The sequence below is a fragment of the Leucopleurus acutus genome (genome assembly GCF_964270905.1).
Source record: "Leucopleurus acutus genome assembly, chromosome: 2".
NCBI lineage: Eukaryota > Metazoa > Chordata > Mammalia > Artiodactyla > Delphinidae > Leucopleurus > Leucopleurus acutus.
The window spans coordinates 106,445,484-106,472,999 of NC_139143.1; the positions used below are offsets into that span (position 1 = coordinate 106,445,484).

The 27,516-nt window shown below is 37.0% G+C and overlaps 1 protein-coding gene across 3 annotated transcripts in view; it reads right to left on the reverse strand.

Moving 5' to 3' along the window:
* Nucleotides 1-21,657: 21,657 nt before the first annotated feature.
* The window catches only part of SNX7 (sorting nexin 7), a 97,248-nt gene continuing 91,389 nt past the window's right edge, over nucleotides 21,658-27,516 (reverse strand). For 2 of the 3 annotated variants that reach the window (XM_082834489.1, XM_082834493.1), the window contains one exon: nucleotides 21,658-22,011. In XM_082834489.1, the coding sequence (XP_082690615.1) occupies nucleotides 21,934-22,011 (78 nt within the window). In that variant the 3' untranslated portion in view covers nucleotides 21,658-21,933. The remainder of the gene's footprint in view (nucleotides 22,012-27,516) is intronic. The other variant, XM_082834491.1, reaches the window with a different exon arrangement.

The window sequence follows — 27,516 nt, forward strand, 5'->3', positions numbered from 1 at the left end:
AGGCTCAGTAGTTGTGACTCACGGGCCTAGTTGCTCCGTGGCATGTGGGATCCTCCCAGACCAGAGCTTGAACCCGTGTCCCCTGCATTAGCAGGCAGATTCTCAACCACTGCGCCACCAGGGAAGCCCCCATTTGTTTATTTTTGCTTTTGTTTCCCTTGCCTGAGGAGACATTTCTAGAAAGCTATTGCTAAGACCAATGTCAGAGTGTACTGCCAATGTTTTCTTCTAAGAAATTTATGGTTTCTGGTCTTACATTCAAGTCTTTAACTCATTTGGAGTGAATTTTTGTGTATGGTGTGAGATAGTGGCCCAGTTTCATTTTTTTGCATGCAGTTGTCCAGTTTTTCCAGTGCCATTTATTGAAGAGAATATCCTTTCTCCATTGTATGGCCTTTGCTCCTTTATTATAAATTAATTGTCCATATAAGTGTGGGTTTATTTCTGGGCTGTCAATTCAGTTCCACTGATGTATGTATCTGTTTTTCTGTCAATACTGTGCTGTTTTGATTACTATGGCTTTGTGATGTAGTTTGAAGTCAGGAAGTGTGACACCTGTAGCTTTGTTCTTTTTTCTCAAAGTTGCTTTGGCTATTCAGGATCTGCTGTGGTTCCATATACATTTTAGGATTTTTGGTTCTATTTCTGTGAAAAATGTCCTTGGTATTTTGATAAGGATTTCATTGAATCAGTAGACTGTTTTAGGTAATATGGACATTTGACAATGTTAATTCTTCCAATCCATGAGCACAGAATATCTTTCCATTTATTTGTGCCTTCTTCAATTTCTTTCAACAATGTCTCATAATTTTCAGTGTACAGGTCTTTCACCTCCTTGGTTATATTTAATTCTAGATATTTTATTCTCTTTGTTGCAGTTGTAAATGGGATGGTTTTCTTAATTTCTCTGATAGCTCATTGTCAGCATATAAAAATGCTACAGATTTTTGTATATTGATTTTATATCCTACAACTTTACTGTATTTGTTTTTTATTTCTAATAGTTTTTTTGGTGGAGACTTTCGGGTTTTCTATTTATAAAATCTTATCTGCAAACAGTGACAGTTTTACATTTTCTTTTTCAGTATGGATGCCTTTTATTTATTTTTCTTGCTTAATTGCTCTGACTAGGACTTCCAATACTATGTTGAATAGGAGCAGCAAGAGTGGGCATCCTTGTCTTTTTCCTGATCTTAAAGAAATAGCTTTCAATTTTTCACCATTGAATGTGATGTTAGCTGTTTGTTTTCACACATGGCCTTTATTATGTTGAGGTATGTTCCTTCTATTCTCTCTTTATTGAAAGTTTTTATCATAAATGGATAATGAATCTTGTCAAATGTTTTTTTCTGTATCTTTTGAGATTATGGTATGTTTTTTATCATTTATTTTTTTAATGTAGTGTTTCATGTTGATTGAATTGTAGACATTGAACAATCTTTGCATCCCTGGAATAAATCTCCCTTGATCATGGTGTATGATCCTGTTGATGTATTGCTGAATTTGGTTTGCTAATATTTTGTTGAGGATTTTTGTATCTGTGTTCATCAGAGACATTGGCCTGTAATTTGTGTGTATGTGTGTTGTCCTTGTCTGGTTTTGGCATGAGGGTGATGTTGCCCTCATAAAATGAGTTAGGAAGTACTCCCTCCTCTTCAATTTTTTGGAATGGCTTGAGAAGTATAGGTATTAAGTCTTCTTTGAATGTTTGGTAGAATTCAATGGTAAAGCCATCTGGTCCTGAATTTTTGGTTTTGGGGAGCTTTTTGATTACTGTTTCAACCACTGTACTAGTGTTTAATTTAGATTTTCTATTTCTCCAGTCTTGAAAAGTTGTATGATTCTAAGATTTGTTTATTTCTTCTAGGTTGTCCAATTTGTTGTATAGCTGGTTATAATATTCTCTTATAATCTTTTGTGTTTCTGTGGTCCAACCAAGTTGACTCAAAATTAACCATCACAAGTCCACTCCTTATCATCTTGACACCCTCATGCATCTCCTTAAACAACATTTAATCTCCCAATAAAGACAATAACTAGGTCCTACTTTTGCCTATCATGATACAACTATCCCATGTACAACAAAAAGCGCATTTATCTTTTCCCCAGAAGAAGATGCAAAGTCATTGGATAATGTTTACTCTTCTCCTTGATATCTTGTAACAAACATAATGTAAAGCTAACAATACTTAAATACTATGATATAAATTCAATACATCTGATGTGACATAAGGGTTAAAAGAGTGAAGAAAACAACAATATTTGCATTAAACACATACACACAAAATATTGTTAACAAAATAAGGAAATATTACTCATGACAATGACAGTCCTCATTTTGGTAACTGGTTACATGGCTGTGGTTGTAGCTGGTACTTACAACTACCTTCTTCCATTACCTACTCTGTATTCCCTTTGCCTTCAGCAAGCACCTTAGCTGGTTGTGGTTCTTTACCTGGTGGGTGACCAAAACCTTCATTCTTAAAGGGTCAAGGCCATTGGAATCCCTCCCTGAATTGGGTTGTCATAGTTTTCCATTGACCTTAGTCACAGGGCATGGCAATATTAAGATGCCCTAATTCCAGACGTACTCTTACTTACCTACATTGTGGAATAGCAGTCCACTTTCCCCTTCATAGTCAGGATCAGCCAGCACAGTAACTCCCTTCTTTGCCTATTGATTCAAAGGCATGAGGAGCCCAAAGTGGTCAGGCAACAGTCTAAACTTGCAGTTCAATGGAATCGTTGTGTCTCCTTATGGAAATATGCCTCCCTTTGGAACTAATCCCTCTAAGCCAGTAGAGCATAAAGTCATGAGACCAGAAAGCAAAAATTTTGCTTGTGTTTCACTAGGAGTAATAGTGAGTGGTGCCATTCCCATTTCTGTCACTTGATTTTTGGACCTGTGAATCCTGGCTATGAGTGAAATAGCACCCTGTACTGGATACTAATTCAGAGCATATACAGCCTCCTGTGAGGCTGGTCCTGACTGAGACCCTGCTTCACAATTTCTTCATAAACTCAGAGACTAAGTTAAATTATCCCCATTGTAACTTACAGCTTTTAGGGTCCTATATCATGACTGTATTATACTTCATGCTTCTTAGATTAAAAAGATTATAATGTTTACTTGTTATAAAAGAATTTTGGGATCTTTTTTCTTTAAAAGGAATTACCCCCAAATCTTCAAGTATTTGCAGCCTAGCCTTAAGAGGAGAAAAATATTGACTTCCTAAATGGGATTCTCAATGATTTTCATCACATTATTAATGGAACATTCAACTAATCTAACCTGTTACAGAGAAAGGATTAGTATAAGACCTTCAGAAAAAAAAGAAGAAAATGCAGCTATTATATATTTTCAACCTTAATGTTTAGAAGTGGGTAATTATAGTTCTTTGGCTTGCATTTCCATTTTAGCTCTTTAAAGTTTACTGGAGGATGCAAATTATGCCATCAAGCCATCTTGTGCTCTTTAGGGCTTTGTGATAAAATAATTAAACAAAAAACGTTTCTCTCCAAAAACATATTGATTGTGGCATAATTCTCCCTTCCTTCAAATGTTAGAATCTGAATTCCTTAGGTCAGAATGTATTCCAATATGACAGAAATACATGAACATGAAACTTCAAAAAAATAATGAGTGTAAGAAAGGATGATAATTAAGGGAAAAAGGAAGAAGGAAAGGGGAAAAGGTGAGTTACTATGCTGTTACTCTAAGAAATATTTATATTTTATAATAATTTCAAAAGCAAAATTGACTGCAATGATAATTTAGAGGAAACAAATAATGGGGAAAGAAATGATATGGCCTTCAAGAGCGGCTCTGGGCAAGGTTACTAAGTCTGGCATCAAACTTGAAGACATCTCAGAACCCTCAGTCTTCCATCTGTTATCCATTGCAGCAGACTTGTGGTGATGGGAAATGGAATTTCTATACTGTTCACCCAGGGTTCTGACTTACTTCAGATACAGCTAGTTATTCACCCCATATCTAGCCTTCTCTTTTTCTTAGTAATGAAACTTTGATTTTATTCTATGGAAGTTGCAAATACAAATAAATAGTAAATTCTCCAATCTTCCTTGAAGCTAAGTGTGGTACTTGACCAGCCACTGAATTGTGGTAAATTCCGGCCATTGAGTTATAAGCAGACCTGTTTGTTAGCATTAATTTCCTAATTGCCAAGTTCAGTAGGTCCATTTCCTATATGTTGGCTCTGAAGTGATTCACCTTATTTTGTTTTTTATTTATCCTGAAACTCTGTCCTTCCTTTGCTTTCAAAACAAAATTCTGTATTTTCTTCCCTAACATTTCAGCAACTCCTTTCAACTTCTACTGCCACTACTTTAGTTAAGATCTGAGTAATCGCTAATCTGTGCTATAGCAACAAATTCTTAATTAATCTTGCAGCCTCCAATTCAAATTTAACTTCGGTTTGTTATGCACAGAATCACCTTATTTTCTCTAATCACTTTAAATTAGCACAGTTTGAGGCTGAGACTATGAGGCAGAGAGTTAGAGAATAATTATTATTACTGTGACTGTATTCTCAGGATGACATAGACAAGTAGATTTCAGGAACAGTGGAACATGACAAGAAATAAACATTTAAACTCATGCATATGTGGTCAATTAATTTGAAGTCAAATAGTCTCTCCAATATACTGTGTTGGGAAAACTGGAGAGCCACATGCAAAAGAATGACACTGGACCCCTATCTTATACCATACACAAAAATCAACTGAAAATAGATTAAAGAATTGAACATAAAACCTGAGACAGTAAAACTCCTAGAAGAAAACATGAGGCGTAAGTTCCTTGCCATTGGTCTTGGCAATGATTTTTTTGGATCTGACATCAAAAGCAAAGACAACAAAAGCAAAAATAATCAAACGGGATTACATCAAACTAAAAAGCTTCTGCACAGCAAAAGAAAACACAAAATGACAACCTACAGAATAAGAGAAAATATTTGCAAGCCACATATCTGATAAATTGTTAATATCTCAAAATAGAAACTCATACAACACAATAGCCAAAATCCAAACAATCTGATTAAAAAATGGGCAAAGGGCCTGAATAGAAATTTTTCTAAAGAAGATATACAGATGGCCAACAGGTATATGAAAAGATGCTCAATCTCACTAATCATCAGGGAAATGCAAATCAAAACCACAATGAGGGGCTTCCCTGGTGGCGCAGTGGTTTAGAGTCCCCCTGCCGATGCAGGGTACACGGGTTCGTGCCCTGGTCCGGGAAGATCCCACATGCCGCGGAGCGGCTAGGCCCGTGAGCCATGGCCGCTGAGCCTGCGCGTCCAGAGCCTGTGCTCCGCAACGGGAGAGGCCACAACAGTGAGAGGCCCGCATACCGCAAAAAAAAAACACCAAAAACAAACAACAAAAAACCCACAATGAGATATCACTTCACACCTGTTAGGATGTCAAATCAAAAAGACAAGCAATAACTACTGCTGGCAAGGAGAAAAGTAAATGTCTGTACTGTTGGTGCGAACATAAACTGGTACAGCCGCTATGGAAAACAGTATGGAAGTTCCTCAAAAAATTAAAAATATAACTGTCATATGATCCAGCAATTCCACTTCTGGGTATATATCCATAAAAAGCAAAATCACTATCTGGAAGAGATATGTGTACCCCTATGTTCATTGCAGCATTACTCACAATAGCCAATATATGGAAACAAACTAAGTGTCCATCAATGGCTGAATGGATATACAATAGAATATTACTCAGCCTTAAAAACAAAAAAGGAAATCCTGCCATTTGTGAAAACAAGGATGAATCTTGAGGGCAGTATGCTAAGTGAAGTAAGCCAGATAAAGAAAGACAAATACTGCATGGTATCACTTATACGTGGAATCTAAAAAAGCTGAGCTCATAGAAACAGAGAGTAGAAAGTTGTTGCTGAGCCTGAAGGGTGGGGGAAATAGAGAGAGGTTAGTGAAAGGGTACAAACTTTCAGTTATAAGATGAATAAGGTTTGAGGATATAATGTAAAGTGTGGTGACTATAGTGATAACATTATATTGTATAACTGAAATTTGTTAAGAGAGTAGAACTTACATGTTCTCACCAAAAAAAAAAAAAAAAAGGTAAACATGTGAGATGATGAATGTGTTAATTAACTTGATGGAGGGAATCCTTTCAAAGGTACACATATATCAAATCATCATGTACACTTTAAATAACTTACAAATATTATGTGTAAATTATACCTTAATAAAGCTGAAAAAATTTAAATGAATAAATAAATTATCCTAGCTATAATATGCCATGGGAGGATAGAGGGAAGAGTGACTCTTGGAGATGATAGGAAAATTCATCAAAGATTGGATAACGTTAAGGTCAGTCTTAAAGGATGCGTATGAGTTTGAAAGGCAGAAGGGAAGAACTCATCAGTAGAAAGAAAAACGAGCAAAACTGCAGAGGCATTAACGTGTACCAGTATTTGGAGAATGCCAAGCAAGTCCATGCGATTGGAATTTTCAGTGGGTAGGGAGAAAAGCACTGAAGGTCATGTAGGCTACAGTCTTCAAACTAGCCTGTGGCTACAGAAGAAAATTTCCCAAAGGTGAACTGGCATGGGTGACCTTTTTGGTAATCAATTTTTAGATACTTTTTTGCTAACGTGTTTTTAATTACTTGCCGTTTTAGCCTAAGTATTTTTTTTTTTTTTTGGCCAAGTGATGTGGCATATAGGATCCTAGTTCCCCGACCAGGGATCGAACTCACACCCCCTGCAGTGGGAATGTAGAGTCTTAACCATTGGACCTCCAAGGAAGTCCCAATTTCTAGAAACTTTACTTAACTCCTAAACATACTCTTCTAAAACTCCTTCAGAATGTCTCTGTTTTTTAGAAGTCATGCCTAATTTTCTTTCTCATCTTCCTTTTACAATAGACCTTCTCCCACTTTACAAAGGAGAGGCATATCTCTTACACAGTTTACACAGTTTACTTCAGTTTACACAGTAAACTGAATTTTACTGTGGCTAACTTCCCAGGGGTACAAATCCACTGGTCACTGAACAAAGAGACTATATATATATGATGTGTGTGTGTAAATAAAAATGCTGTATTCTTGTCAATGCTGAGATGTTCAGCGTTTTGGGTGAGGCAGGATTACTTAATTTTTATTTAATGACTTTATCTTATCCGTCTCTGGATGATTATGAAAGAAAGCATGGCTTCAGAGACTGTGTCTCATGAGAGTAAAGCAAAGATTTTATTATAAGAAATGCTGAAGGTTGTGATGCTTTATTTTATCCAAATGACACACTGGTAGCAAGACTGATCTATTTATCTATCTGTCCACTTATCCTTCCATTTATCACTTATCTCTCATGCAACTATCTTAGAATTCAGAAGGGAGATGATTACGGTAAAAATACAAATTTATATGTTTATTTGAATTGAAAAATAAAGACAGGATTTCTTACAGAAAGTCTGATTTGACAATGAGGGCTGGCTTTTCTAATTAGGTCATATGGTAGACATTTACCATAAACTGAATGAGCTAAGTCTGTAACTCCAAAGTTCTGACAAAGACATATTTAAGATACATCAGATTAAAGCACTTTATCAAAATTTATTGTAAGGGCCAAGTTTTATTAAAATTAGCGATAGTTAAATTTTCCCAAACCTTTCTGTTTAACTAAGTGCCTCTAAGTGAAAGAGTAAGAGAATTAGTAATTGTCACTGAATAAGTTTGGGTAAAATCTATTTTTCATATGTTCCAGAAACTGAAAAGTGAAGAAGGACTCTGTGTGATAGCCATGTAAACAGCAGCTAATTGTGCCGTGTAGATCTCCTTCCAAGAGCGGACCTGCTGTGAGCAGTGTAGTTAGTAGATGCCTCCAGCTGCCACATCTCCATTTCTACCGTGATGTTCACAAGATGCTTTCCCTAGGCTGCTCACAGCCAGTGACTGAGCCTGGCAGAGTGACTAGAGCTGGGCCATTTCTGCCAACACCAGACTCTCCCAACAGTCATCTTTGCTCTGGGGCTGCCTTCTGACCTAAGACTTTTTCAGGGCTGTTCTGTATCCTGAGGCCCTTCAAACCCAGTTTCCTTTCCTTCCACCTCTTAGGTTTAGATCTGCATTGTAGTCTGAAGCCTTTCTCTGTTCCTCGCTCCTCTATCTCTTGTAGGTATATCCTATATAAATCTTTGACGTTTCTAATGTTGTCTTGGTGTCTGTGTCCTTATCTGACCAACTCTAATACTAGGGCATCAAATTCTTTTCAGATTCTTTGCTTTCAAAAAAATTTGAGAGAGGACCTAATCAAATTGTCCACTCCCCAATAAGTGAAAAATAAATTTTGTTAATAAATCTGGGATTGGGCTAATCGGCATTAAGAGTAATCTCATACCCCGTTTGGGATGAATTCAGGAATTCAGACCAAGGTCAATTGTTGCATAACTAAACAGACACAGGGTTTGGTCCAAGATGGGCATACATTCCAATCTGGAGAAATGATACACAAGGAGAAGTTTGTTGGGTAGTCTGGGAAAGAGTTTTCCTGTTCTTAAAAATAGATAACTACTGGAAGACAGTTCCTAGTATCCTCCGGATGCTCTGTATGTGGATATGAAACCAAAAATCATCATTTTCACTCGGTGAGGAAAGCAAGCAGAGGAAAGGCCAGCAAGTGAAGTGCTCAACGAACAAGGGAACTGCAGGGGGGCAGAGGTGGGGTGATCTGAATAAGTAAGTTGATCCTAAAGCCCTCCCCTTCTTCTGGACCTCCTAATTAAGGGAGGATATGTTTCCTCTCTGATTAAACCTCTTAGGGTCAATTTTCCTATGTATTATCATCAATGTGTCCTACTTCCTTTGTCAATGTTAGCCTCCCATTCCTCTACTTAACATCGGAACCTGTCCTGAATCCAATGTGGGCCAGTCCCCTCCCACGTGGAGTGGATCCTGTTCTGCATCCCCAGTTCCTTGGGCTGCTCTCCTGAAAATGGCATGCAGTTATTTTTCTAGCCTTTGGGCACTGCCTCTGTCTGAAGCCTCCCACTTCTAATCTTTTTCTAGAATGAGACCAATTTGGATGTGGATACCAGCCTGAATCAAAGCCAACTTTGTGACTGTTTGCTGCATTTTCTGCTGCAGAGTTCATTTCCCCAGCTACACCTGTCTCTAGCCTCTACAACTTCCATATCAGCCAACACCTTGAGTTTCAGTGGATGGCTAAGATTTCAGAGATTATGGCTCCAACAGGAATATAAAATAAGTAACTTTTAAGCTTATTCTCCTAGGTAATTTTCACAAATATATAGTTGTGTACAAACACATATTATGCAACCTCTCTCTATATGCACATAAATATGTATCTCTCTATATTTATCATATGTGAACCTTTCTTACTAGGATATGCCCAGTACGTTATGGGTAGACCAATCAGAATGGAGAACAGTAAGCAACAGAGTGAATGCAGGTAACTTCCAGGCCCCAACTATCTCTTGAGCTAACACTTTCACTTCTGAAATGTGGAGGCAGTCTAGGAAAGGTTCCAGGAGAGAGGCCAGCAAGGTGATTGGAGGCCTATGGCAGGGGCTATTACCAATTGTTATCAAAGTAATCAAATATTATAATGGCCAGTATGGCTGGATTAGTTCAAATCATCCTGAATATCAACTCTGGTTATGACAATTTGCAGGCTTTTCTTCAAGTTGTGAACAATTCCACTGATGTTGTTATTTATACTCCAGGCTTTTCCTTCTCCCTGTTCTTCTGCTATTCCTAGCTTGCAAACATCCTCCAGTGTCCTCACCTTTTTCACTTACTATCAAGGAAGTCATAAAACCATACTGATTACATCCTTAATAAGTTCATGCTATCTAACCTCAATCTGTTCTGGTAATTGCTCACAATTCCTAAAAAACAAAAATTGGATAAAGTTAAACTACTTATCTTGAGACCTTTTCTCTCATTCACTGTACTCCAGACACCCTGGCTGTCTTTAACTTCTTTTTGTGCATCAAGTTTTTCCCACCTCAGGACCTTTGCATGTGCTGCTTCACTCAGCTGCATCTACTCCCCTTTGCCTACTTGGCTAATTCTTATTTTCTGGGTCTTCAGTAGTCCTTCCCTGTTTACTCAACTTAAAATAGAGGCTCCACGTTATTCTCTCTATTGGTGGTTATGCTACATCATAGCACTTGTCGCTGTTTGTAATTGTGCATTGTTATGGGTTGAATTTTGTCCCCCACCAAAGAAGGTAGGTTGAAGTCCTAACCCCCACTACCTCAGACTGTGCCTTTATTTTAAAATAGGGTCATTATAGAGGTAATCAAATTAAAATGAAGTCATTAGGGTGGGCCCTAATCCAGTATGACTAGTGTACTTGTGAAAAGAGGAAATTTGGACTCAGAGACACTAATGAGGGAAAACTATATGAAGACACACAGAAAGAAGATAGCCCAGTGACTGCAGTGGCACATCTACAATCCAAGGAACACCAAGGATGGCCAGCAGCAGAAGCTAGAAGAGGCAAGGAAGGATTCTCCCCTAGAGCCATCAGGGAGAGGACAGCCCTGGTGACACCTTGATTTCAGACTTCCACCCCCCAGAACTGAAAGACTAACAATTTCTATTGTTTTAAGCCACCTAGTTTTTGATACTTTATTATGGCAGCCCTAGAGCCTAACACACGCATTAAATGGAGATTTAATTTTTACTTATGTATGATGTCTACCTCCTCATTAGACTTTTAGCTTACTGAAGGCAGGTTATGTTTATTTTATTTAGCATTACCATTTACAACAGCACAGATGATGGTATCTGGCACCTATGAACAGTGGAATATTTGTGGAATTAGTGAATTACTGTTATGACTGGATGCACAGATGATGGATATTTGAATGCAAAGTGTTTCAAAAGATTTGAGAATCTCAGATTGCTTAAATAAACCACTTAGAAGCAATAATAATTTAACCTTAAAATCAGTAATCATAATACTTCAAGTAGGAAGAGAAAATTGTTTTTGCATAATTAACAAATGCCTAATTTAACCAGCTCTGATTAGCTCTTTAATTGCATGTTCTGGGATGATTTGCCTTAAAATGAGAAAGCATTGTTCTTCTGATCTTACCGAAACATTACCCTAACTGTCATGTTTAGAATAAAAAATACCAACAGTGTCTCCGATCTCCATGACTTACATTAAGAGAAATATAAACAGGAACTGTGGACATTCAATTTTTCTGTTTTGAACATATATAATTATAGCCTTAAAGAACTGCACTAGCCAAAGTGGTGGTAAACACACACAAATACCTGTCCTATTTTAAAGGATCTCATCGCTCAAGAACCTTTTGAACATGAACATAAATACATTTTCAAACCTGGGGAAAGTGTAATACATGAAAAGAAGGGAGGAAGATAAGCAATAGTATGCATGCAGTTGGCTTCTGCTCCAATGATTTTTAATTCATATGTCTTTCCACTAATTACCATACACATTCACACACTACACATGTGTATGCACACATCCACACACACACACATCCGTGTACATAAGTACAACCTTAAATGTGTATCCATATCTATCTATATTCACACGCATACATCATATTATGAACCTCTCTTAATACACCTTAGTAACTATGACCATTAGCATGCTTTATCTCAGGATATCCTGAATTCATGGATGGACTGAAAGTTTCAAGTATTTGGGCAAGTAACAAAGGAAAGCTGATGTAGAATTTAGTATTTTTTTAAAGTAAGTAGTCAAAGTCAGCTGTGTATGATTTATTCTAGTACTTCCCAGCAATGTAGATCTGGCACGTTAATTCCCCCTTTCCACAGATGGGAAACTGGGGCCTAGAATACTTAACTAACAAGCTCAGAATTTTAAATGCTAAAATGCTTCTTCTTCTTCTTCTTTTTCTTTTTTACAGTATGCTCAGTACTTAATTCTACCTCTAACAACTCTAAGAGTTTATCCAAAGCCGTTATTAACACAAAAGAACATTATTTCTACATTTGTAAGCTAGACGTCAGATTTGGGTTGCCAGAAAAAAATCTGTTTCCAGACAACTTCTATTTCTCTCTGAAGTTAGGCTGTTCATGGTTCACGTTGCTATACCCCTACATCTGATGTGTAAAAGCTAGAAATTAGGAAACTTTTCTTGATTGTTATATTATCTATGAGTTGATCAGTACCTAATTGTTGCATGTTTCTATTTCACATTATGTAGCGATCAAATTGATTCTTCCATTTAGGAAAGAAGCCTATGCTGTAAGGTAGGTCTCTCTGGGAAAAGTCCTAAGATCCGGTTTCTATCTTTTATGTTTAACGTGTGCACTTAATATATACAGACCTTTACATAAATTATTTTATGCAGTACTATGTTAGTAAAGTACTATTATTAGTCTTTTTATAGAACAGGTAAAGCAGGGTGGATCAGGGCACAGATTCTGGACTTCTGGTTTTCACCAACCAGTGCAATTTCAAACGAACTACAGGGAGATGAAATGATGGCGTATTAGTCAGGGCTCTCCAGAGAAACATAACCAATAGGATGTGTGTGTGTATAATTTATTATATATAATAAAGGTATCATAAAATTTATATTATATCATAAATATTATATATAATAAATATACAATTATTATAAGGAATTGGCTCACACAATTATGGAGGCTGACAAGTCCCAATATCTTCAGTCAGCAACCTGGAGACCCAGGAGAACTGATGGTGTAGTTCCAGTTCGAAGGTCAGCAGGCTCAACTTCACCAGTCCCAAAATCTGGGAAAGCTATAGACGAAGGAAGAGTTAGTGTTTCAGTTCAAGTCCAAAGCCAGAAAAATAGCCAGTGTCCTAGTTCAAAGGCAATGAGGCAGCAGGAGTTTCCACTTTTTTGTTCTATCCAGGCATTCAGCTGATTGCATGAGGTCACCCACATTAGGAAGGGCAATCTGCTTTACTCAGTGTATGGATTTAAACGCTAATCTCATCTGAAACACCCTCATGAAAACACCCAGAATAATGTTTGACCAAATATCTATCTGGCCACCCTGTGGCCCAGTCAAGTTAACACATAAAATACAATTAAATTTTATTTTAATAAGTACGGACATTTCAATTATCATTACCTCATAAAGGAAGCATATTCATGACTTTAAATAGGACACAATTTCAAAACAATTCATAAAGAGAATTAAGTTTGGCTATATGAAAACTACAGTAATTATCTTTCATTTTCTCATTTTAATGTGGACCAATAAAACTGCCAAGATGAAATGAGTCAGAAAATCGAGATTTGGAGGCTACAGGGAGTATGCAAGGGAGTGAAATATTGAGGGGGATGTCCACTGAAATCCAGGGCTGCTGTGACAAAGACCTGCTTTTCTGCAGTTGAGAGTACAAAAGGAGTGATGAAATGGAGAGGGCAACCAGCTAAGAGTCATTAGGCCCCTTTGAACTTTTCTTTCTCACATGACAAAGGCTGACTGAGATACTGTTAAGAACTGGTTGTCAAATGCCCTGATTCTAGATGTTCAACCTAAGTAGATCTGTGAAATGACAGAAATAAAACAATTTGTCAAAAGCTTAAACCTCAGAGATCTGATGCAATGTGGTGCTGTGGACAGAAAATTTGGAAGTCATACTGTGCTTACCAGGTGGCTCTAGTCATTCTACAGTTGTATGAATTTCATGATTTGTTCCTTTCATTTTCAGAAGAAAAAAAGGACTAATCCTATTTAAAAACAAAGCAACATAAAATAAAACAGCAAATTAAATCCTTTGTAAAATACCTGTGGAGAAGGGAACAAATAGGCCTAATTCTACTGCTTTAACTGTGAATGCTTTTTCGGTACTGTTTGTATGTGAAAGTTTCACTTGAGATGTTATGAAAAAAGTAGCTGCCTTTCAAATGAACATTCTCTGTCACAGGTGTCAGAATTAAGAGGTGCACTGCTAAAGTGAGTCAGCATATAACATGGTAGAGGAGTCCAGGAACCGACTGATCAACAACAAGATCAATTAAGGGCATGGTGGCGTCCAGAGCACCTCCTTCTAGGCTGGTCTGGGAGCTGTGGGAAGATCAAGGTAGCCAGGCCCCAGGAGGCAGGGGTTGAAAAGCCTCTCCCCCAGTGCAGATTTATATATATATTTTTTTCCTTCACTGTCAGGTGGAAACACAAATAAAATTGAAAAGAAAATACCGGGGACAAATGGATACATTAATATGATTCTGTTTGTGAAGATTAAAAACTTTCTAGTGACCTGTGTATCAGTTCTAAATAAATTACTGGGTAGCACTGTTTGGGGAGGGAAGTCCCTGCCATCCTTGTTTAGTCTCTATTAAGGAAATCTGTGTCTTTTTAATATTCTTGTGATGTTTTAAGAGCTATAGGTCTCTTCTTGCATGTTCCACAGTAATGTGTTTGTGGGTTTTACTTTTGAATGCTTGCTTTTAGAGAGAAAAGGACATTACCCCTTACCCTTTTCCTCGATTCTTGACAACCCCAAGGGGGATGATTTAAAGGGAAGGGGTGGGGAAACACCAAAAATGAATTTATTTTATCTAAGCTCTGTAGCAGGATTCATGTTGTCCCTCTGGCAGTTCTTTCTCTTTCCTGTATATGCAATAACAAGGTTTTAAAAAAAAATGATAAAGAAGCTAGACTATTAGACAAAGTATTTATGTAATTATTTGATAACTCTTGTAAATAGGTGGAATATGAATGCTCGGAATATTAAACTTTAATTTATTGACATTGTACATCACTCTGTGTAAACAGGATTGCCGCTGTCAGGTTTTGTGGGTTTGTTTTCCTATAGTCAGTTTTATTTCAGGGTCACAGGATCGCTTTTGAAAGTAGAAAACACACTTTCTGCACCGACATCATCACACTTTTCAAAAGAGTTGTCTGCAAAGAAATTTTTTTTTCTTTTTTAATGTCCAAAAGTGGGGAAAAGTGCTATTGCCTAATTTACCAAAACTTGGGAAGGTTGAAATTTCTAAGAGTGGTTCTGAGATTGCTTGGGGCAGAGGGTGGGGAGTGCAGAGGCTGTGGTAGGACTTTCTAATTTTTCTTTTGTATTTGTATTTGCTAGTCTCTGATTTCTTCAAAACGAAGTGGAATTGACTACTTACTGTCTTCAGTATTGATGGTGTTTTGAATTGGTGCCTATAGAGATGTATATTCAGAGTTCAAAAGTCAGGTGCTGAGAGCTGGTTTAAAGACAAAAATTCATGAAGGTATATTTTGTGTTATAATTTTTGATGAGTTCTTTGGTTTTCTGTATTTTTGCCCCCTCTCTTTAAAATATCATTGAAATTTCAATAAATTTTTATTGAAATGTCAAAAAAAAAATTATGGGCATGGGCACTTCAATTTAAATTAAAGGTGTTTAAATGCCATTTTTCACATGCTAACCTGGCTTAAGAGACCTGGAAATCTCCACATCATAGACTAAGTTCATTATTCTTAACTTTCAAATCTTCATGAAACAGTGAGAATACTGAACTTGATCTTTAAGGAAACTGGGTGCAGCAGTCCCTCATTACTCCATTCACGTTACAGTATTCATATAGTTGGTTAAACATATTTGTAAAAGAAAGGATCACAGCTTTGTCATTCAATATATCCTTCACATCAGTGTGCTCTGATGGAATCTCAATGTAGTATTTCAATACAGGAATATATTTTATACACTGGGCTCAGTCAAATCTAATGTAAAGGTTGTATTTTCAGTACAGATGTGTGCACTGTCAACTCTAATTTCACAGTCTTGTGCTATTTCTTAGCCAATAAAATTATGATTGACTTCCTATGTAATTATATGTGCTGGACTAATGGTTTATTTATACTTGTAATCTCTAATCCACATTCCTTCAAGAGCTATTTTTACGTTGGTCCTTTCTTGTTGAAGAATTCTAGGCATAAGAACAGAATATGGTTAATTATATAAGTGTATAGAACTTATACCATCTAAATGAATAAAAATGTAAGCTCATTTTAAAATTATACTGTGGACATAATTACTCTGTCTTCCCCCAACTTCTTCTTTCTTTTGCATAAAGCAGCCCTCTTTGTTTGGAGGATGAACATCTAACATGGGGTCTGAATGAAAGCTGCCATCTTCCTTTGGCAGTAACCTCCCTGCCTGCTGTAATTTGTATAAAAGTGAGAACCTGACCTAGAGTATACTGATAATAGCACCCTGGCTCCATATACTGATAATAGCACCCTGGCTCCCAGCTGCGAAGATTGGCCTGGGGCAGGGATGTGGGGAAGAGGGAGTTGGCTGTATCCCAACCCACTTTCCTGGGGTTTTTCAAATGAATTGAAGCTGGAAGGGAAGAGCTTTTCCCTTCCTAGCAGCAGAGCTGGGGACTCGTGAGCCAGGAATTACTAGGAGACATTAATCTAGCCCATGATTCCCCAACTTCAGCAACCTTGCATTTTGGGTCAGACAGTCCTTTGTCGTCGGGGGCTGTCCTGTTTATTTTAAGATATTTAGCAGCATCCCTGACCTTTATCAACTAGATGCCAGTGGTACCTTTACCCATAATGTGGTTTCAAAAAATATCTCCAGACTCTATTAAATGGCCCCCATCTGAGAACCACAGAATGAGTCTCATGTACGAGCAGGACTAGGTGGAAGTGAGGTCAACCTATTCGAACAAAGTAGGAGATAAAGACAGAAGCAGAAATAAACCTGCTCAGAACCAGGTATGCCCAAGTGTACCCTTTTCCTTTTTGGTTATATAAGTCCATCATTTCCCATTTTTCTAAAGTAGTTTCTTTCTTTTGTCAGGTGGAATAAGAATTCTGAAACAATATCAGAAAAAGAGATGGGAAAACTGGGCCAAAGGCAATAAAAATAATCAATCAATAATAGGGTTTGATCAAGGCATAGATTTAACTGTGAGTTTTGAAAAAAAAATAAGAACTTATAAACCTGTTTAAAGTAAAGAAATTGATTATGAAACAGATGGTCAACAGCACGAGTAGAATCCTAAGAGTTCCAGAGTAATATAAAATTATCTTCAAGGTAGTAGTCTTGGGATGAGGCATAAGAAATGGGGAAAACACATTTATTTGCATCTTCTTGAGATTATACACATGTCCAGTGATAATTTCCTATTTAAAGTGTGTGTCTGTGTGTGGTTCTCTAAAAAAGGAGCACATACTGTTTTCTAGTCAATCAACTGCCAATAATAAAAAGAGAGAAGGGAAAGTACAAACTGTGAACCAGACACGTTAAGTAACATCCCCCAAAATATCTTAAACCTGAACCCACTGACTCTAAAATTCACATGAGTCAACCTCTATGATGATGACTTTCACCCAAGTACAACACAGGAAATAAGTTTCTTTCTTCCTAGGACTTTAGGTCAAAACAACAGAGAAATTCATCATTAATGTTTCCCCTTTGAATAGCCAGTTGAGGCAAAAAGATTTCAAATTCCCCTCCAGGTAACTGGAATGAAAGGAGGGAGTGGAATCCTTAGAAAGAAAGAAACAGTATTACCTGGTTAGAAGCAATTGTACAAGATGGACTTGAACTATTTTTAAAATGTGCCAAGTCTATCACCAATTCCATATAGCAGCTACTGGCCTGTCTCACTTGAAATCCTTGTCTTTTTGTAAAGGCTATGTACCAGGGGGGAAGGTAACTGAACAGCAGGAAATCTGGTTTTTTGGGAAGCAGTTATTGAAAGAAGGCACGTGTGGAATGAAAAGTACCTATAAACTTTAGGGTAGATCTTTCCTTTAAGTAAAAGTCAAATATGTTATTTTGTTGTTGTTAAATCTTTTTTTATGCTAAGGTATCCAGTAATCATATTTTCATATCACTAACAACCCAACCACCACCTCAGCACACATCACAACAACCAGTTCAAGAAAGCTACACCAGGAGTTCCACTTCCATGATGACAATACAAGGAGCTCCGAGGACCCATTCCCCAGCAGTGAAAATTATAAGACATAGTCTCTTCAGCAAATAGTACTAAGACAACCGTATATCCTCATGTAAAAGAATGAAATTGGGCCCTTTCCACACATCATATGCAGTAATTGACTGAAATTGGCATCAAAGGCCTACATCTAAAAGTTAAAACTCTCTTTAGAAGAAAACATAGATCTGCATAACCTCTGATCTGGCAATGGCTTCTTGGATATGATATCAAAAGGATAAGCAACAAAAGAAAAAAGACACTAAACTTCACCAAAATTTAAAACTTCTATGCTTCAAAGTGCATTATCAAGAAAGTAAAAAGAAATATTTGCAAATCATAATCTGATAAGGAATTTGTATGTAGAACATATAAATAACTTTTACAACTCAATTATTAAAAATGGGCAAAGGATCTGAACAGACATTTCTCCAAAGGATATATATAAATGGCCAACACACCCACAACAAAAGATGCAACAGGAAATGCAAATCAAAACAAGACACCTCTTCATCCATTAGGATGACTACAATAAAATAAAATAAAATTTAATTTAAAAAATAATAAGTGCTGGTGAGGATGTGAAGAAATTAGAACTCTCATACACTGCTGGTAGGAATGTAAAATGGTGCAGTCACTTTGGAAAACAGTCTGGCAGCTCCTTAAATGGTCAAATACAGTTGTGATATGACTCAACAATTCCACTCCTAGGTATAGGCCCAAGAGAAATTAAAACATATGTTCACACAAAAATTTACATACCAATTTTTATAGCAGGATTATTTATAATAGCCAAAGCTGAAAACAACCCAAATGTCTATCAGTGAAAGAATAAACAGATAAATGGACACACACACACACACACACACACACACACACACACACCCCAGAATATTTTTGGCCATAAAAAAGAATAAAGTACTGACAAATGCTACAACAGGAATGAACCTTGAAAACATTATGTTAAGTGATAGAAGACAGTCACAAAAAATCACATATTATATGATTCCATTAACATGAACTACTATCTAGAATAGGCAAATCTATAGAGACAGAAAGCTGATTAGTGGTTCCTCAGGCCTGGGGACATGCGGGAAGGGGTTATGGATATGGAGTGTTAACCAAAAGGTATGGGGTTTCTTTATGAGTTGAGATGATGAAAAACCAGAAGCAAAGTAAGTAACTATAAACAAGAAAATGGCTGCACAAATCACTACAGATTCAGACTATGAAGTACTGTGCAGCCGTTTAAAAATGTATAAGAGCTATTCTTGACTTTGAAGGATTTCCACAAGATATTGTGAAGTGAGGAAACAAAAGGCAAAATAGTATGTATAATATGACTTCATTTTTATAAAACAAAGCTAAAAACTGTGTGTGAGGGAGTGTGTATGTGTGTAAGTCTGTATAGGATACTATGAGCATAGAGCAATGTAAGAAAGGATACGTATTAGTTAACATGTGTAGCCTGTGTGTGTGTGTGGTGTATACGTGGGATAGCAGTCGTGGATAGAAAGGGGGAGAGAAGCGAGGAAAGGCATACAAAGCTAAAGTTTTGTTGAGATATAATTGATATATAACATTTAAATGTTTAAGGTGTACAACATAACGATCTGGTTTATATATCGCAAAATGATTACCATAATAAGATTAGTTAACATCCATCACCTCACAGATACAACCAAAACCTTGACAAGAACTTTTAAGATCCATTCTCTTGTCAACTTCAAACACGCAACGGTATTAACTATCTTCATCATGTTGCACATTACATCCCCAGGCCTTATTTATCTTATAACTGGAAGTTTGTACCTTTTGACCACCTTCACCTAATTCCTCTACTCCCACCACCACTTCCCTCTGGCAGGTGTTCTAAGTTTCTGTATCATTTAACAACCTGTGAGTTGGAAATTATTATCTCTACTTATTATCTCCATTTGAGTTCAAGATTATTATCTCCAGATGGGGAAATGGAATTTGGAGTGGTTAAATGGCTTGGAAAACAATACGGTTGGGGCCATCCTGATAGGAAGGACTCTCACCCAAAATTTGTTTTGTATGTCAAGACCGGTGACGCCATGAACACACCAACAGGGTATGAAAAGGTTTATCACTCATGAGGCTTCCTGGGGAGAGCAGGGCTGGCCTCTCAGGCTGTTTGAAAATGTCTTGAGACCTGGGAAAGGAGACTGGCTTGGGGTTTTTATGATGGTTAGAGGGTGAGCCACTGCGTGCTGGGAGGAGGCTGTATGGTTTGAACTTCCTGTGAGTGCCGAAAGAGGGAGCACTCTTTTGGCCTTAGCAGCTTGTCCAGACACGGGGCAGGAGAGGAAAAGGGAGGTGAGGCTTAAAAGCTGTCAGCAGGGTGGTGGCGCAGTGGTTGAGAGTCCGCCTGCCGATGCAGAGTACACGGGTTCGTGCCCCGGTCCGGGAAGATCCCACATGCCGCGGAGCAGCTGGGCCCGTGAGCCATGGCCGCTGAGCCTGCGCGTCCGGAGCCTGTGCTCCGCAACGAGAGAAGCCCCAGCAGTGAGAGGCCCGCGTACCGCAAAAAGAGAAAACAAAAAAAAAGCTGTCAGCAGTCAAACATCAAAAAATGAAACCAGGGCTTCCCTGGTGGCGCAGTGGTTGCGAGTCCCTGTCGCACGGTCGCACGGGTTCGTGCCCCGGTCCGGGAGGATCCCACATGCCGCGGAGCTGCTGGGCGTGTGAGCCATGGCGGCTGAGCCTGCGCGTCCGGAGCCTGTGCTCCGCAACAGGAGAGGCCGAGGCCACAACAGTGAGAGGCCCACGTACCGCAAAAAAGCCAGATTCTTTATCACAAATGGTTTAAAAATTGTACATGCCACTATTTAAGAAAAATGTTTAGTTTTATATTTATATAGGTGTTTGTGTATCTCTTGTTTTAGTTAAGATAATCTAAATGTCTAGTTTGTGTGTGTGAGATACTTATTTAAGAGCTAATAACCAAATGGTACTTAAAGTCATACATGTAACAGGCATGACTAAATACCTCAAACTTTACTCAAAGTCTTGAGAAATATATATTTCCAAAAATTGCCAAATATTAGGATAACCAATACATTCAATTTTTAAATGCAGCCATAAAATGAATATAAAATTACTCTGTATGATAAATATTACTAGAATGTAAGCCTGGAGAATGAAGTGAGTGTAATGTGTCTTTATCATTATCATCATAAGCACCTGCAATTGTGCCTTACAAAGAGTAGACCCTTAACAAATAAATGGGAGAACAAATTTGATAAACACTGTGTACATTAAAAAATAAATCTAGATGTGAATTGTGAAGAGTATGTAAAAAAAAAATACCAAAAAAAAGAATAAATTTACTAGTGGGAAAATGACTGTATAAGGAATTTTAAATAGTAACTCAAAAAATAATTTAAATTTATCTTGGTAATCTTTAAACAGTTACTTAACTTTTAATAAACCAACTTTTGAAGTTATCATTAATGTTTAATAATATTTAATCATTTTTGCATATTCACTTTGAGTTCCTAATATCAAAGTAAATAGCATTTCAGAGAAAATTATGATGAAATAATGGTGAATACATAGGATAGTTGTTAACATACATTGGATTCATATCAGAATCTGCTTCAGAGGCTTGAGCTACTAGTAGAAAAAGAACACACACAAGTCATTTCATATTAAACTTTTTATTAAAACTGAGTCTTTACACAGACAAATATTTAAGAAAAAAACTTTTTAATGTATAATTATTGGTATACAAATTTAAGAACATAGTTAAAACTAAGCTAAATATTTATATGTATATATATGTATATATATATCCAAATTCATATGAATGCTCTGGAACACCTGAGTTTTAAGTTGTTGGTTTTCCAGATAGTGTGAAACACTTTTCGTTCCCTTTAGAAAGGACCCAGCCCATCCAGAAAGAATAACTTTGGTTAACCTTGGTTATCTCCCAAAGATCACAGAGAAGTCTTCAATGCGATTACGATTTATCTTCAGAGGCTTCTTCCAAGTGGAGATCTGTCTGTGATGTAAGGAAGGATTCCCATGTAGCAAGGCACTAAATAATGGAAACACACCATGAGGAGGTCAACAGTAGTTCACTTTCACTGTTAGAAGGATTAATAAATCCTTACGTATCTGTTCCTATAGCAATCTGCCCTACTCCTCTCTCCCACAGGCTTGCCAGGATCCCTGTCATTTTCTACATATTTTAATTCTTAATGAGGGAAACTGTTGCTAAATAAGAGGAAACCATAAGAGGTTAAAAAATTAGCATGGATTAGTTTGCTGAAATAATCCACTATTCCCCCATTGTCAGGATAGAAAACAGATCTATAATAAACTGTAGAGGGAAAGATGGACCATTTGGATCTGAGGGGGCAGGCATTAAGCATCTAGACAGAGGAGTAGTGATACAAGCATGGTTTAATCAGATTTGAATCCTACTATATCAAGTGTGAGTTTGTGCAAATTGATTAATATCTATTATAGTTTCTTCAGCTATAAATTAGGTTAATGACAATACTTACCAGTAAAGCAATCGTGAAAATTAAATTTACATAACCTGTACAAATTTCTATGCAGAATGCCTGGCTCAAAGTAAGTATTCAAAAAATTAGCAATGATTATATTACGATGGTCTGCTGGGACTAGGTGGTGAGATAGTCATTAATGTGCCCAGGAAATGAATCAAGGTGACCTAATTGATATCTACAGAACAAAAGAGAATATGTATTTTTTTCCATGTGCATATAAAACATTTACCAAAACACAACATATTCCAGGTTATACAAGACATCTCAATAAATTTAAAAAGAATTAAGTTATATGAGGTTTGTTCTCTGAACATAATGAAATTAACTTAGAAATCAGCAATTGAAAGATATCTGAAAAATCCCCAAATATTTGAGATCTAAACAGGACACTTATAAATAAGCCCTGTGTCAAAGAAGAAATCAAAAGGTAATCTAGAAAGTATTTTATTTTAAACTGAATGAAAATACAATGTATAAGAAATTTTGGAATGCCACTGAAGTAGCACATAAAGAGAAATTTATACCACTAAACACCTTCATTAGAAAAGAAGAAAGGGTCTTAAATGACTTCAGTTTCCACCTTAAAAACTAAAAAAGAACAAATTATAACCAAAGTAAGCAGCAGAAGAAAAAAACCAGAAAAGATAGAAGTGTGACTCAATGAAAGAGAAAAACAATGAAACCAAACATTGAATCTTTGAGAAGATTAATAAAATTGATAAACTTTTAGCCAGACTGTTCATAAAAGAAGAAAGATGACACAAATTACCAACTGTTAGGAATGAGAGAGGTGACATCCCTTTAAATTCTACTGAAGGAAAAAAAGAAAATATTATTGAAAACTTTATACCTATACATTTGAGAACTTAAATGAAACCAATGAAAAGATACAAACTACCAAAACTCACTCTAGAAAAAACAGGTAATTCAAATGAATTTGAATTTGTTGTTAAATATCTTTCCACAAAGAACACTTCAGGCCCAAATGGCTTCACCAGTGAATTCTACCAAAAATTTAAGGAAGAATCATATTAATTCTAACACAAACTCTTCCAGAGAACTGAAGAGAAAGGAATGCTTTCCAACTTACCAAAGACATTACAAAAGAACAAAACTACAGACCACTATCCCTCATAAACATAGATGCAAAAATTATAAACAAAATTTTAGCAAATCAAATCCAGCAATCTATAGAAAGAATTATATTTCAGGACCAAATGGAGTTTATCCCAGGAGTGTAAGATTGGATTAATGTTCAACTATCAATCAATGTAACTGACTGTATTAAATGTAATTTATTATCATCTCAATAGACATGGAAAGACATTTGTCAAATTACAATGTTCATTTCTTACTTTAAAAATAAAATTCTCAACAAATTAGGAACAGATGGGAATTTCTACAACTTGAGGAAGAACATCTACAAAATACCTACAATTAACATCATATGGAGAAATGCATTAAATATTAGCAGTTATTAGTATTTTATTTCTTTTCAATGCCAGGAAAACAATTTTTAATTCAGCTTTATAGATACTCAAAAATCTCCTTCACCAAATTTTGAGTATAAAAAAGAAGGAAATACAAAAATACCTAAATACAGATAATGTTTAAAAATCTATCCACAACATTTACAAAACAATGAAAACTATGAACTGGGATTGAAGGGCCCATAGAGAACCATGGTTCACCTTTGGAAAGAGTCCTGTTTCCCTTGCGAACCTGATTTCTGGCCTCTTCTGCAAATCCATACGTTATCTACTATGTGGTAACACTGCAGGGCAGGCCAAAGCAATTACTGCTTTCAGGAGATACTCTGCCAGACTATCATTTAAAAAATCTTTGAACATATGCAAGGTAAAATTCAAAATAAAAATCTGAGCAGTCTGCTGTATTTAGAATTCCTGTCAAATAAGGGATCCAAATTGCACGAAAGATGGTATTAATCCTAATGTGATGAAACTTCTATCACTGTCATATTCTTCAACTCTCCTAGTTTAGTAAATGTCTAAGGAAGATCAGCCCTCCATGCTGATTAGTGTTGTGAATTAACATTTTCATTTCTAAAGCAAATCCTAAAAATGACAGTGAGACATGGTAAAAGAAACAAATTAGCTACTTAACTATCTCCCTACCATCCACCATACGAAAGGCAGAAAAACAATTTACGTATTTTGAAATACAGATTATAGAACACTAGCACAGAAAATCAAGAGAAGTATCATGACAACGGCTGAATATCTATATGAATACTTGGTCAGGCATTGTAATGGTTGTTTTATCACATATTACCTTCTTTAAACCTCACAGTGACTACTATGAATCTTATTTTATAGATGAGAAAGCTGAGGATCAAACGGTTAAGTATGTCTGTGATATTACAAACCTGGTAAGAGGTATAGCCATTCATTAGCAAATGGAAAATAACCAATCTCTTGAATGACCACCTACATGGATACATTTAATAAGTCACTGGCCCATCAAGATGAGACACCTTTTTTTTTTTTTTTTTTTGAGACACCTTTCTTTTACATAGTGGAAGAAGGACCATTTTGGAGGGCAGGTGAGTAAAAAAAAAAAGCATAATTGCAGGGGGATCAACTTTTTTTAAAAAATAAATTTCTTTGTTTATTTTGGTTGCATTGGGTCTTTGGTGCTGCGCGCGGTCTTACTCTAGTTGTGGCGAGCAGGGGCTACTCTTTGTTGAGGTGTGCGGGCTTCTCATTGCGGTGGCTTCTCTTGTTGCAAGGCACGGGCTCTAGGTGCATGGGCTTCAGTAGTTGTGGCATGCGAGCACACTGGTTGTAGCACACAGGCTTAGTTGCTCCGCTGAATGTGGGATCTTCCCAGATCAGGGATCGAACCGGTGTCCCCTGCACTGGCAGGCAGATTCTTATTCACTGTGCCACCAGGGAAGTCCCAAGGGGATCAACTTTTAGGAAAGAGTATATATGCAGGTTGAGTGTGTAGAAATTGATTCCTTACATACCTCTTGGGAATTTTTATGTATTTCCAGGAGTATGTATACCCTTTGAAGATGACTGAGTTAATACATGCCAGGAATATAGTAAGTGCTCAGTAAATGCAAAGACCATAGAGAAGAAATGTACTTTACTACTGATGCAAATATGCTGCTCATCATAAACACTGCATTTTTCAATCTGAATATTCATCAACTGACATCCTGGCTTCTATTGATCCCTAAATTTGTTAATGTTAGGTTTTGCTATAAAAGCCTGATTCCCCACTCATGTTGCTGACCGTCAGATTTCTGGATCTACAAAGCTGAGGACATGCTCTGAACTGTGTAGCTCCTGAAGCTACCAATCTTCTTTTGGAATTTTGATAGCAGATTATTTTTACTAACTAAATATGTTAACTGCCTCCTCCTGCCAATGTTTAATATTAACCTATTACCTGATATGTTGCTCATTTACCCAGTTAATGTACATAAATCTATTTTAAAATAATGAATGATAATCTCTACGACTCCTTAAATCTTTTTAGTCTTTCTTGTTTTTCTTGGATTTCTGAGTATGAAAAACTAAGTAAAAACTCAAGAAATGGATTATTTATACCACATAAATAGTTTAGTTCAGTATTCACTGCATCCAGGACTGTCATAATTGGAGGATATAAAGAATCATCAAAATGACAACAACAGAAAATCTCAAAATCTAGTGTGAAACTTCCTTATAATTGTAAATTTTATATATATATATATATATATATATATATATATATTTTGCAGAACGCGGGCCTCTCACTGCTGTGCCCTCTCCCGTTGCGAAGCACAAGCTCCAGACGCACAGGCTCAGTGGCCATGGCTCACGGGCCCAGCCGCTCCGCGGCATGTGGGATCTTCCCGGACTGGGGCACGAACCTGTGTCCCCTGCATCGGCAGGCAGACTCTCAACCACTGTGCCACCAGGGAAGCCCGTAAACTATATTTTTAAAAAATGTATTTCTGCAGACTTCCCTGGTGGTGCAGTGGTTAAGAATCTGCCTGCCAATGCAGGGGACATGGGTTCAATCCCTGGTCTGGGAAGATCCCTCGTGCCATGGAGCAACTAAGTCTGTATGCCACAACTGCTGAGCCTGCGCTCTAGAGCCTGCGAGCCATAACTACTGAGCCTACTTGCCACAACTACTGAAGCCCGTGTGCCTAGAGCCCGTGCTCTGCAACAAGAGAAGCCACCGCAATGAGAAGCCCACACACTGCAACAAAGAGTAGCCCCGGCTCACTGCAACTAGAGAAAGCCCATGTGCAGCAATGAAGACCCAACGCAGCCAAAAATAAATAAATAAAATGAATAAATTTATTTAAAAAAAAGAAAAAGATGTTAAAACAATTATTTGAAAAAAATATATTTCTGTTATTTGGCTTCTCACTGTTTTCTATCAAGAAATTGATTTTTCCCCACTTTTAAATCATTATAATTAGTAAAGCAAACTAATATCAAAATTAGAGTAACAATCAAAAATACCCAGTGTCACGGGTGGCCTGACCTTCAATCATACCCATCAGCTTATTCTAGTTTTAGATTCTCATATTGTCATAAGAGAATCAACAACAATTCCCCTTCTAGTTGAATAATGTGTCATGATTTTCCATACACATTATTTTATTTGATACAACAATACTTTGACAAACTCAAGTAATTGCATCTTATAGTTAAGGGAACTGTGATCCACTGAGTCCAGCACTCTTTTCTAGTGCCCCACGCTTCCACTGCAGTAAAAGTAAGTCCATAAATATGTTGAACATATTTATTGGCAGGATGTTGGGTGACCAGAAAGCAAGTTGATCACAAATCCTCGTTAACTGAGAATGCAGTGCACACTTTTTTCCAGGTGGCTCCAGTTTTTAGACAAAGACCAAAAACTGTAGCTTCTCTATAAAGGGCAGGACTGGGAAAGAGGCTGTACCGTTAGAAAAGTGAGCCAGAACTAGGGTAAACAGGTCTGACAGGTAAACAAAAGCCCTTTTGTCCCAAACCACATTCTTAAATACTTCTCAAATACAC